Source organism: Carlito syrichta, unplaced genomic scaffold (assembly GCF_000164805.1).
Source record: "Carlito syrichta isolate Samal-C Ts95f unplaced genomic scaffold, Tarsius_syrichta-2.0.1 Scaffold69290, whole genome shotgun sequence".
NCBI classification, from domain to species: Eukaryota; Metazoa; Chordata; class Mammalia; order Primates; family Tarsiidae; genus Carlito; species Carlito syrichta.
In genome coordinates this window covers 123,555-135,805 of record NW_007013386.1, presented here as the reverse complement: position 1 = coordinate 135,805, position 12,251 = coordinate 123,555, and the positions used below count along the sequence as shown (strand labels likewise).

Below are 12,251 nucleotides of genomic sequence, written 5' to 3'. Positions count from 1 at the left end.
TGGAGCCCGGCAGGTCGAGGCTGCGGTGGCCGGGAGTGGCCACTGCTCTCCAGTCTGGGCAATAGAGTGAGACTCCAACTCAAAAAAAAAAAATCTTCCCTTACATGCTCACTCACATACACATGTACACGTTTGGGTTCATTGTTCTCTCTGCAAAAACAAGCCCCGCAGCTGGCTTTCCCCCAGGGCTGGGGGTCTCACCACCTCGTGATCTGAGAAGCCGGTCTGGAGTCCAGCCTGACTTTCGAAATGCAGTCGTCCGGCTCTGCGCTGCCCTCAGCTCTGCCCTCCGGCGCTCTGCCTTGCGGTCTGTGCGTCCTCGGTTTCTGTGAGGCGCCCCCAGCCCAGCCTTTGCCAGCGTCACCCTTGCGCGTCTCTGGACCGGCGAGCCCAAGTGGCGCTTGTGACCACATCCCAGCATCTCCCGCCAGCCAGCCAGGCGTGCTTCTGGGTAACGTGCCAACGCGCCAGCCATTGCTCCTGAGTCAGAGGGGACACTCTGGTTTGCAGAGTGACTTTGTCCCGGTTCCCCGGTTCCCCGGCCCCCCCGCCCTCCCCCTCAGTCTCCTCCTGCCTTGTCTGTCCCTGGGTGGGAACCCTGTGGTTGCTTCTCCGTGTGTCCCCGTGGACAGTAGCGGGGCAGGGGTGGCACCGGGGCCCGCCCTGCGACTTCACTGTCTCGGGACTCTCTTGTGTGCTCTGGGTCGGGGGCTGCTGGGTTGCCTCCCGCGCCTGTGCTACTGGGGGTACCCAAGGTCCCTGCTGGGAATGCTCGCCACTGGGCAAAGGAGGAGCTGTGCTGATCTGGGGCCCAGGGGCTGCGGGCCCGGCCTGGGTGTGGGGCCCACTGGAGGGAGAGCTGGCGAGTGGGCCCTTGGTGACCACACAGGGAGAGAAGCTCCCGGTTTGCGCCCGGAGGGCCCCTCTGGCTCGAGCAGGGCTCCCACAGGGGGTGGGGGGCTCTTCCTCCTGGGTGTCCGAGGCAGGGCGGGCTGGATGAGGGGACGTGGGAGGTGTCCCTCTGTGGGGTCCCCTGGAGACACGTCCCTGCAGAGGGCAGGGCCTCCCAGGCTCGGCTCTGGACTAGGGGCCGGCCTGCTAGAGCAGGAGGGAGTCAGAGCGTCCTGGGCTCCCGCGGGCGGGCAGGGTCGCGTCCTGGCGGGGCTGCCCCGCCCCTCTGACCACCGTCCTGCAGAGCCTGTCTCCAGGCCTGAGCAGAGACCGCACGAGGTCGCAGAGGCAGCGGCCCCCGGCCCCGCCCCCCGTCCTGCCGGCCTGCGTGTGGTCAGCCGTGACAGTGGCGCCTCTGCATTCCCCCCCAGGGCGCCGCTGGCCTGGAGACGCCCGCGCCTGAGGAGGTCCGGTGCCCCGCAGGGCCCCTGGCAGCTACTCCCGGGGAAGGTTCTGAAAGAGATGGTGGCCGTCCCCTAGGGGCCCGGGCGGCGGCAGGGGCTCCCAGGCGTGGCCAGTCCCCCGCCCACCATGCTGCAGTGTCGGCCGGCCCAGGAGTTCAGCTTCGGCCCCCGGGCCCTGAAGGACGCCCTGGTCTCCACCAACGCGGCTCTGCAGCGCCTCTACGTCTCGGCCTTCTCCCCCGCCGAGCGGCTCTTCCTGTCGGAGGCCTACAACCCCCAGAGGACCCTCTTCTGCACGCTGCTCGTCCACTCGGCCTTCGACTGGCTCCTGAGCCGCCCGGAGGCCCTGGAGGACTTCGAGGCCTTCCACGCCTCTCTGCAGCACCGGAGGCAGAGCCTGGCCCGGAAGCACATTTACCTGCAGCCGATAGGTACGGGGTGGGCCCTGGAGCCGGCAGGACCCGCCTGGGGGACCAGGCCTGTGTGTAGCGCAAGGTGAGGGGGCGGCACTCGGGCCCCAGGCGGGCGCGAGACGCGGAAGGATGGCCCTGGCCTGGTGGGGACTCGGGGCGGAGGCAGGGAGGCCTGCTTGGGTCTAGACTTCCTCCCAGCCCACCACTGTCCTGCGGCAGGACCACCTCACACACAGGGGCCGTCCCCTTCAGATGTGCAGGGCCCTGCTTGCCTCTGTGGAGACTAGGGCTGTCCCAGGCACTCTACTGTGTGCTTTGTAGAGGTCACTTCCTCCTCGGGGTGCTGAGATGAGGATCCGCCCATTTCACAGGTGAGGAGACGGAGGCTGGGAGCAGTCACTTGGCCTCCCCGAGTTGCAGAGCTGGTCACTGGCGGGGGCAGGGGTGGAACGCAGGTCCGTCTGACCCTGCGGCTGGGATCTCATCCCTTATGCTGTACCGGGAGGCACCAGGCTGGGCAGAGCGGGGGATTCGGGGGCCACGGCGAGCTCTCTGGCCTCCAGAGCCCTTTGGCAGAGACTGAGGGACCCGGGGTGGACTGACCGCTGAGACTACAGGCACCTGCGCTCACAGGGAAAGGCTCAGCCAGGGGTAGGGAGGGTGAGGGGCTGGGCTGGCCACTGTGCCTCTTGGCATGCCCGGGGCAGGGTGGTGGCACCCTGGCAGAGAGGGCACAAGGACAGGTGGCACTTGGCTTTGGAGAGGAGGAAAGGTCTGGCGCTCAGCTTCTGAGACGCCAGCGTGCCACGTCATCCCGAGGCTGGCATCTCCACGGAAGGCCAGGGTGCCGGATGCTGGCTGGCCTCATCCCGCGAAGGCTCGTCGCCAGCTCCAGGGGTCCACAGGGCTCCTCCTTCCCCCAGGGACCCAAGTCCCGTGGGGTGTGCTGGTCTCGCTCTCCACTACGCCACAGCCAAGCTGCCATCTCTGTCTCCAGTGTAGGGCAGCCTGTCCCGCTCGCCTGGGCACACGCACATCAGGCTAAAGCACAGGGTCTGGGCCGGGAGGCCTGGCTGGGCTCAGGCTCTGTGTTTCTACCCAGCTCTGGGGCGGGCCCATGCTGCTGGCCTGGGGACCCCATAACGACTCTCTCACTGGCCTCTCGGCCTCCACCCTTGGTCTGTGTCCATCCGTCCTCCTGACGTGTGATCTGGTGTGTCCAGTGGCTCCTCCCTGGGAGGCCCTCGCTGCTTCGACCTGTGTCCATGTCCTGCTCTGATCTAAGCAGGCTGGATTTTTGCAGCCACGAACTCTGGCTCCCTGCCCGCTCCTGCCAGTGGCTCTCACCTGGTCAACACAGTCCCTTGTGCTTACCCTAGAACTCCCCACCCTGTGACAAAGTCCTACCCGCCCCCTCCTTCTGGCTGGCCAGTGCCCATGGGGGAGGGGTAGTGACAGGTAGGTGGGTGGCACCGTGGGGGGATAGTGACAGGTAGGCGGGTGGCACCGTGGGGTTAACGGCACTGCTCTGCCTGCAGATCTGAGTGAGGGGCCGGCGGGATGCTCCCTGCTGAACCATCTGTGCAGCTGCACAGAGGCCTTCTTCCTGGGCCTGAGGGTCAAGTGCCTGCCCTCGGTGGCAGCCGCGTCCATCCGCTGCTTCTCACGCCCCAGTCGGGACTCTGACAGGGTCCAGCTCCACACGGGTGAGTGCGGACAATGGGCACAGCTCGGGCCAAGGCCGGCCGGGCCCCTGAAGCTCAGCAGAAGGTCCTTTCCAGAGGAAGAGGTGGGAGGAAAGAAAGCTTTTTGGTGGGGAACCTCTATTCCCCAGGCTTTTGGAAAGGAAGGCTGAAACAGGGGGTTCCTTTTCCCACTCAGAATTGGATCTAACCCTACAGCCCAGTGTCCAGGAGAAAACTCCAGAGCATGCAGAGCAGGTGCAGGGAGCTCCTTTAAGGTCACTCTGCACCTCTCCAGCCTTCTGTCTTTGCAGAGCACTTTATAAACGTCTTAAAGACCCCTAGCCCCCAAGTCCTTGGCCCCTTCCTTGCAGGTCACTGGCAGCTGGAGACAGTGAAACTGGGTTGAGATGATCTGATGAACTGAGGGACCTCAAATGGACAGGCAACCCAGGCTCCAGTTTGGGGAAGTCACCAGGAAGGTCTAGGGCTCACATTGTTTGGCTAACATTGGATCTGGAATGGGTGGATGGACATCTTTCCTCAGAAATATGCCATTGCCTCTTTCTACAAATATTGTTTCTGACCCATTCTTTCTCCTCTTCAACTTATTCTTCTCTCTATATCTTTTTTCCTCTGTATTTTCAATCTTGTTCGAGCATTCGTGTTTTAGTCTCAGTTTATTTCCATCCTCCAGCTTACTAACTCTCTCTGTAGCCACATCTAAGGTGTGCTTAAACCTATGTATTGAGTTCCTAATTTCAGTTGTCATATTTTTCAGTTCTATGGTTTCTAGTGGATTCTTTTTAAATTAGCAGAGCCACTTTTTAAAATGGGTTCCAGTTCCCTGCTAAATTCTTAAACTTCAGCATTTTTAAACCATCAGTCTGTGTCTGATGGTTTCACTAGTTGGAGTGCCCATGTGGCTGTATTTCTGCATTTTATCTCAGTCGTCTTGCCTCATTGTGTGACCTGCTATTTTTTATTGTTAGTTGGGCATTTTGTTTGAAAAATTAGTTTAACTTTTAGGAGAATTTTTGACCTGGGATAATACTTTACAGGGGATTTTCTCTCCCTCTGCCGGGTACCTAAGAGGTGACTGTCTGGGACAAAGATGTGAAACTTTTTTTTTCTTTTTAGCTTAGAAAATATAGTTTATTTAAAAGGGAGAGAGAGATAGAGAGAGAGAGAGAGAGAAGATTCACCTCCCCAAGGTAGGAAGGGGGCCAAAGCCAGGAAACATGGCCTGGCCATAGCTCAAAGAGCACATGGCCACACCACAGCTTAGCAAGGCAACGGCCAAAATGTGGAACTTTTCTGGGTCATTCTGATGATCTTCAGGAGTACAGTCTGTATCCCCCCACCCCAGGGCATGGTACTGGGAAGCCCCTCAGACTACTGCCAGGAAAGAAAATGGGTTGAAAAAGATGAGAGCTGGTGGAACCTGGGGGCTATGATGGGTTGCATTCCTGTGGTCGGGTTAACATGGTTGAGGTCCCTGTACTGGTTTCCTGGGGCTGCCATTACGAAGCACCACGGACAGAGTGGCTTACACATTGGATGTTTCTGGTTTAATGGTTCTGTAGGCCAGAGCCTGAGACCTGTGCATGGGCAGGGCTGCATGCCCCAAAGACCCCAGGGGAGGATCTCTCCTGCCGGTTGCTGGCAGCCTTGGGACCTCCTTGGTTTGCAGACCTGTCATTCCAACCTCTGCCTCTGTCTTCACATGGCCTTCTCCCCATGTGTCTCTGTGTTTCTTCTAAGACACCCGTCGTTGGAAATTTTGGGCAATGCCCAAAGCCCACAATTGTGGCTCACACTGCATTTTATTTTTTTGAGGCAGGGTACGGATCATGGCTCACTGCTGCCCTGACCTCCTAGGTTCCCGTGATCCCAAGTAGCTGGGACTACAGGTGCACCCCACCATGCCTGGCTAATTTTTCCTTTTTCTTTTTTTTTTTTGTAGAGATGAAGTCTCACTATGTTACCCAGGCTGGTCTCGAACTCCTGGCTCAAGTGAGTCTCCTCAGCCTCCCAAAGTGTTGCAATTACAAGCATGAGCCACCATGCCTGGCACATCAGTGTCCCTCATTTTTTTTTTTTTTGAGTTGGAGTCTCACTGTCGCCCAGACTGGAGTGCAGTGGCCGCTCCCGGCCACCGTAGCCTCGCCTGCTGGGCTCCGGCGATCCTTCTGCCTCAGCCTTCCAAGTAGCCGGAACTCCAGGCATGCGCTACCATGCCCGGCTGATTTTTTGATTTATTGTAGAGATGAGGTCTCGCTGCTCAGGCGGGTCTCGAACCCGCGGGCTCAGGCAATCCACTCACCTTAGCCTCCCAAAGGCGCGGGATTACAGTCTGAGCCACCGAGCCCGGCAGTGTCCCTCATTTTAAAGTAAAAAGAAACACGATTACTGGCTAAGCATGGATCGCCTAAGCCCAGGAGATTGAGACTGCAATGAGCCGTGATTGTGCCACCGCACTCCAGCCTGGGTGACAGAGTGAGACTGATTAAAAAAAAAAAAAAGTTACACATGTGGCTCACGCGGGATGTCTGTGGGCCAGTGTTGCCTGCAACCGCGGTATCTCACAATCCCCATCTCAGCGCCTCATTCCAGCACCCCTTCCAGTGTCGCCACAGCTCCCTGGCACCCGACTCTGTGCCTGTCAGGAAGCCTGGACGTCTTGTCCTCTCCCCAGGCTCTGAGTCCGTGACTCCTGGTGACCACCCCCTGGCCATGCCCCTCTCCCACCAGTATCCACACTGGTGAGACCCAACCCCCCCTGCCTGCAGCTGAATGCCACAGGAGGGGGTCTCTTCTTAGAGGCCGACCACCAGCCCTGGGGTGTCCCTGGCCCCCCAGCTACCTTCTTTGATATGTTCTGCTGAGGAAGTACAATCCTTCCACACACCCCCTCCTGCATTGGGGCTCCCAGGGCGGGGGGGCTTCCCTCCAGTTCTGCTGACCCCGCAGCCCCCCCGTGGTCCCTGCCACCCTGGTCCCTGCCACTGTGGTCCCTGCGCCATCCGCTCGAAGATCCCCTGACCCCCTTCCAGCAGGCTTCCTTCCTGTGTCAGAGCCAGGTGTGCCGGTGTTCCTCCGGCTTCGACGCCTCCTTGCCCGCAGCCCCTCAGGCCCACCCATCCATCTGCTCCTTCGGGGGCGAAACTCCCGGGAAGCGTCTCCCTCTGCTGCCTGTCTGCATCCTCGCCTCCCTCCCTGCCGTCACCCCGGGCCCTCTCCGGCTTCCGGGCCCTCAGCGGCCGTCCTGCCACCTCCATCCTCGACGTCCTCTCGCCCAGCCTGTCCCTGGCCTCTCCAGCCGGGGCTGGGTCACTTCCTGGCCTCCTGGCTGCGGCTGCGCTGATGCCACGGCTGGCTAACTGACCCACTTAGGATCTCTCAGTGCTGGGATCAGCGCTAACGTCAAGGGCGGCAGAGCTGGTTCTTTCTGGAGGCTCCGGGGCGGGTCTGTTTCCCGTCTTTTCCAGCTCCTAGGGGTGGCCGTATTCCCTGGCTGGTGACCCCCTCCATCAGCCTCAGAGCCAGCCGGGCAGCACCGCCAGGTGTCCCACGCTGACCTGAGGACTCTCGTGATGACAGCGGGCTCACCTGGCTCACCTGGAATCATCTCCCCCTCCCAAGGTGGTTAATCAGTCGCAGTCCCTTTGCCATGTGGGGTAACAGACTCCACAGGTCCTGGGGGCCGGGACGTGGGCGTCTTGGGGGCCGTTGCTCAGACGCCAGGGAAGCCTGTCCCTCCCAGAGCTGCCATGACACCAGCTCGCAGGCCCAGCTGCCTTTCCGGCGCCGCCCCCAGGGGTGTGGATGGGCATCTCAGCCACACCATGTCCGCATCACCAGATGACCCGGGCTGGCCTGATGCCCGCCGAGGCCCAGGCCCGAAGCCCTCACCCGGCGCGGTGCAGCTTGGTCGCCCAGAGTCCTCGGCCTCAGTCCAGATGCCACAGCTCGCATCTGCCTTCGGGAAGGGCTGCTCCCAGGCAGAGGAAGAGGATGGGGGGCGTGCCTGCCTGCGCCCAGGGCCAGAAGACGGGGTCCCCAGCCGCCTCCTGTCCCTGTCCCTGTCCCCGCAGACGGCATCCTGTCTTTCTTGAAGAGCAACAAGCCGGGGGACGCCCTGTGCGTGCTGGGCCTCACGCTGTCTGACCTGTATCCCCACGAGACCTGGAGCTTTACCTTCGGCAAGTTCCTTCCAGGGCACGGTGAGCCGGGGCCCCGCAACTGTGCCTGGGGGAGGGGAGGGAAGGGTGCAGCCGCAGGGCCTCCCAGGCCGGGTGTGTCCTCGGCCAGGGTGGGGTGGTCAGCGAGGGTGGGGTGGGTTTGGCCGTGGGCTCCCCAAGGCCAAGGCTGTTCCAAGCCTCTTCTCTCTGCCTCTCCCCAGAAGTGGGCGTCTGCAGCTTTGCCCGGTTCTCAGGGGCATTCCCGAAGTCGGCGCCCAGGACCCCCGATCCGGCCCTCGGGGAAGTGGCGGCCGACGGCCCCGAGGCCCCCCTGCGGGACGGGGGCTGGGCCCTGTGTTTCAGTGTCCTGGGGCTGGTCCAGTGCTGCAAGGTGGGTGTGGAGAGGAGGGCCGGGCACTGCCCGTGGGGCGGGGAAGGCGGGGGGGGGGGCGGGAGGAGCTGCAAGACCCAGGACAGGGACTCGGACAGCAGGACATGGGGCCGGGTGCTGGCTGGCCTTTGGCCTGTGTGTCTGGCCGGTCGCACCGTCTGGCCCTCGCTGTGAGGAACATGATGGAGTGAGAAAAGCAAGGCTCAGAGATGCCCATGTTTTGGCCAAGGCCACACAGCTGTGAAGTGGCAGGGTTGGGGTTAGAACCCTTGTCTGTCTGGCTCCCGAGCCTCCATGGGGCAGTGCCTGAGCTGCCCGTGGGCAGCCAGGAAGCCTGAGTCAGCGCCAGGGTGGGTGCGGTGGGGGGAGGGTACTTGGACCACCTCCTGGCACTCTGGCCTCACCCAGGACAGCAGGCCCCTGGAGGGGCTTCGTCTCGGCCCTGCCAGGGCTGCCCTGGGGTCTCAGGATCTGCAGGGTGGCGGGCCAGGCTGCGAGGCCAGGCGTGGACGACCTCCCCTGACCCCCCAGGTCACATGCCACGAGCTCTGCCACCTCCTGGGCCTGGGGAACTGCCGCTGGCTCCGCTGCCTCATGCAGGGCGCGCTCAGCCTGGACGAGGCCCTGCGGCGGCCCCTGGACCTGTGTCCCATCTGTCTGCGGAAGCTGCAGCACGTCCTGGGCTTCAGGCTCGTCGAGAGGTACCAGGTGAGTCGCCTACCTTGGCACTGGGAGGGCAGGGGCCCGTGAATGCCCCCCGAAGCCACGCGGGCGCAGAGTGGGACACAGGTGTCGGTAACTTCCTGGGTCCCAAGCAGAGCGGACCCCTGGGAGTCAACGGACCCGCGTTTGTGTCGAGCCCCTCCGGGATCTCACGGGCGTCGCTGGCAGCGGGTCGAGTCCAGCCTGGCACCGGTGAGCACCCGGTCACCAGGGCGACCATGCGGTGGCCGCGGGGTGGGGGAGGGCGGAGCGGCTGACAGCCCTTCTGTCGACAAGAAGGCTGCCCCTGGCGCAGGCCCACGGGTGGGTGTCTCCCCGGAGTGGCTTCCTCCCGTGGTGGATGGTGGGCCCCCACCGTCCGGAGGCAGTGCGGGCCATCCCTCTCCCTGCCCCCGGCGGAGGCGGGCCGGACGCAACAAGGCTGCCCTGGCGGGCGCTGCCTCTTCTGCCCCGACCGGGCGGCGGCTGCCCTCTAGTGTTGAGCTCGGGGAGGTGCGGGCGCTTCTCCCTCCCGGGAAAGATGTTTGCAGACTTGGGAGATTTTTGAGTTCAGAGTACAAAGGCAGGTGGCTATTTTTCTCAAAACCCACCTTTGGCTGAAAACTATTTGAAAGTTGTTCCTAAGTGAAGGCACGAGTGCTGTCCACGAAGTGGCTCCAGCTTCCTCTTAAGACCCCATTTTTTGTTTTGTTTTGAATTGGAGTCTCACTCCGTCGCCCAGGCTGGAGTGCAGTGGCATGCTCATGGCCACCGCAGCCTCGACCCTCTGGGCCCTGGCGAGCCTCCCGCCTCAGCCTTCCAAGTGGCCGGAACTACAGGCGCACGCTACCACGCCCGGCTAATTTTTGATTATTGTATAGACGAGCTCTCGCCAAGTCGCCCGGGTTGGTCTCGAACCTGCGGGCTCAGGCAATCCACTCGCCTCGGCCTCCCAAAGTGCTGGGAGGAAAGGCTGAGCCATCAAGTCTGGCCTGACCCCAAGTTTTAAGAGACCCTATCTGTGTGGTCCTGGGCAGCCTGTGCTGTCGGCTTCTGGTGCCATGTGCAGGCGCTTGAGTCTAACAGGGGGTGGTTCTCAGACTGAGCTTGCCTGACCTGGAGGAGCTGCATTTTGCCTGGGTCCCCAGGGCATGCTGCTGGCAGCCACCCTCTCTTTGAGCACCCCTGAAATAGAGGCTGGGCTTTTCCGGAACACAGCTGCCTTCCTGAGAGGCACAACTCTGGTGACTCTGGCAGTGAAGAGAACTCTAAGGCCACTGGCTGGGCAGGTGCATCTCAGTGGCTCATCTCACGGGGGTGCAGGTGGCATGGTCGCTGGCACCTGAGCTCGCCTCCATGCAGGGTCAAAGGGCAGCTCATAGCACCTCCACGAGTCCCTGTGGTGGGCGGTGAGGGGCGGCTCGGTCTGCAGAAAGGGTTGTCACTTCTCGTTTTATGTCCTTCACTTGGGGTCTTGCTCAATGGCCCGAAATGAGCTTCTGGGACTTTTACACCCCTCACTCCCCACCCTGACCGGATGGGCCTCTCTGACTCCTGGCCCAGCTCTGGCTCCGAGCTGGAGGGCACAGCTCCTCTTTCCTTCCCAAGCTCCCGTTCCTCTCCAGAGAGCGTCACCTTCCATGACCATGGACAGGTTCCCCGAGGAAGAGGCTGGCACAAAGGCACTCCAGGGTGGCCTGGCCATCTGAAGGAGGGAACAGTGCAGCATGTGGGCCACATGTGGGCCACCTGCTGTCCCTGGTCGCTGGACCAGCTCCTGAGGATCCTTGCAGCTGGCAGGGAGGTGACGGAGGGCCCGGGCACAAAAGGCCACTGCCGCCCGTTGACAGCAACCAGTGAAATGCCTCTCAGAGAAATAGCCTCTGCCACTTCCTGTGGTGCAAACACTCGCACCATGGCCCATCTGGGCCACCAATGTAATGCCACTGAGTTCCGAGTTGGGGAGAGGTGTGGGTGTACCTTGTCCCACGTGTCCCCTGCGAAGGTGCAGAACAGGAGAATAACCTCAGCGCCCGAGGTAAGAGTGGAACGTCATAAAATAAGTAGGAAGTGAGGAGTTCTGAGTATTCCTTGGGCTTTGAAATTTTAAAATTCGATGATAAGCTTTGTATACTTTACCTTTGAATAACAACTGGGTCAACAACTAACTTGCAAAGTTCCTGGAGGGTGAGCGCGGGCTCTTTTGAACTGAAACATCTGAGCCTGCACATCCTGGACCGGAGTCCTCAGGGCAGAAGCACCCTTGTGTCCCATCCGGGACCTGACCTTGCCCCAGGCGGCAGAGGGGCATGGGTTCTCCTTGGAGGAGCCGGGTCGCCCGGCAGCTCCCTCGCTCGACGCGACGCGCGCCCAGACAGAGATCTCAGCCTGTGCTTCTCCCTCCTAGAGACTCCTTGTCTGGATCCAGGCGGTGGCCGAGACCTGGCCTGGCCAGGAGGCGGGGGAGCCATCCACGTCGGAGGACACTCTGCCCGTCAGCAATGATTCGGGCGTGTGCTGCGAAAGTGACTCAGAGGCCGTCACCAGCCTGTCGGAGCCCGCCACCCCTGACGCCGGGGGCCCCGCCTTCTCCTCGGGGCTGGAGCTGGAGCCGGAGGAGGACGGGCTGAGCTCCCCGGCGGCCTCAGAGGCACCGCTGTCGCGTGGAGGCCCCGCAGAGGCCATCAGGGAGCACGAGCGGTGGCTGGCGGCTTGCATCCGGGCGCTGGAGAGGGAAGTGGCAGAGGAGGAGTTGGCCCAGGTGGACAGAGCTGTGGACGCCCTGGACCACTGGCAGATGTTCACGGGGCGACTCCCAGCCACCAGGCAGGACCTGCCTGGTGGCAGAGATAGCGCGGGGGTTCTTCGCAAGGCTCTGGGGCACAGGTTCTGCTCCCTGCGGAGGAAGCTGAGCACGCGTAAACTCTCCCGAGTGGAGGCATCCCCCTGTCACTGGGAGGGGGACGAGAATTAGCCTAGAGGGGCCTTCCGCCCAGGGCAGTGTCAGCGGCCGGTGTCCCTTTCCCTAGGTCACTGGTCATCCCCGTGCAGTGACCGGAGGCCCAGTGGACCCACCGGGGATGGAAGGGAGGGGTCCTCTTGAGAAACGGCGACATCTTTCAGGTGGCTCTTTCAGCCGGTGTCCAGGCCGGTGACCCACAGGTTCTGGCCACCCCTCCTCCGGCACAACCAGGCTTGGCCGTGGGGGCCGAAGCCCCCAGACCGCAGAGGCAGAAGGAAGCCACGTGCCTGTCTCCTTCCGGGCGGGGGCTTGGGCCTGCTGAGTCCTGGCTGTCATTCATAGCCGGGCTGGACTGGCCGTCCCAGGCGCTCAGACTGGGGGTGGCCCGAGGACACACGGCCTCCATTACTGCAACCAGCTTCCAAGGATGACACAGGGTCTCCCCTCAAAGGGGGAAGCCATGGGGTTTTGTTTCTGTCGAAAATGTCACACACACACACATGAAGGGTCACTTTCTGTGGCTCGAGTGGCATTCGATCCTTAGGGACTTCACGTGGGCACC

General features: G+C 62.1%; 1 protein-coding gene across 2 annotated transcripts; it reads left to right on the top strand.

Moving 5' to 3' along the window:
- Nucleotides 1–1,482: 1,482 nt before the first annotated feature.
- On the top strand, nucleotides 1,483–11,701 carry AMZ1 (archaelysin family metallopeptidase 1). Of its 2 annotated transcripts, XM_008052210.2 has the most exons (6): nucleotides 1,483–1,786; nucleotides 3,307–3,474; nucleotides 7,548–7,676; nucleotides 7,856–8,025; nucleotides 8,557–8,733; nucleotides 11,135–11,701. In XM_008052210.2, the coding sequence occupies exons 1-6, from the start codon at nucleotides 1,483–1,485 to the stop codon at nucleotides 11,699–11,701; spliced, it is 1,515 nt and encodes a 504-aa protein (XP_008050401.1). The 2 variants fall into 2 exon arrangements, with proteins under 2 accessions (XP_008050401.1, XP_008050404.1); XM_008052213.1 differs by lacking the exon at nucleotides 7,856–8,025 and having other exon boundaries at nucleotides 11,135–11,232.
- Nucleotides 11,702–12,251: the final 550 nt, after the last annotated feature.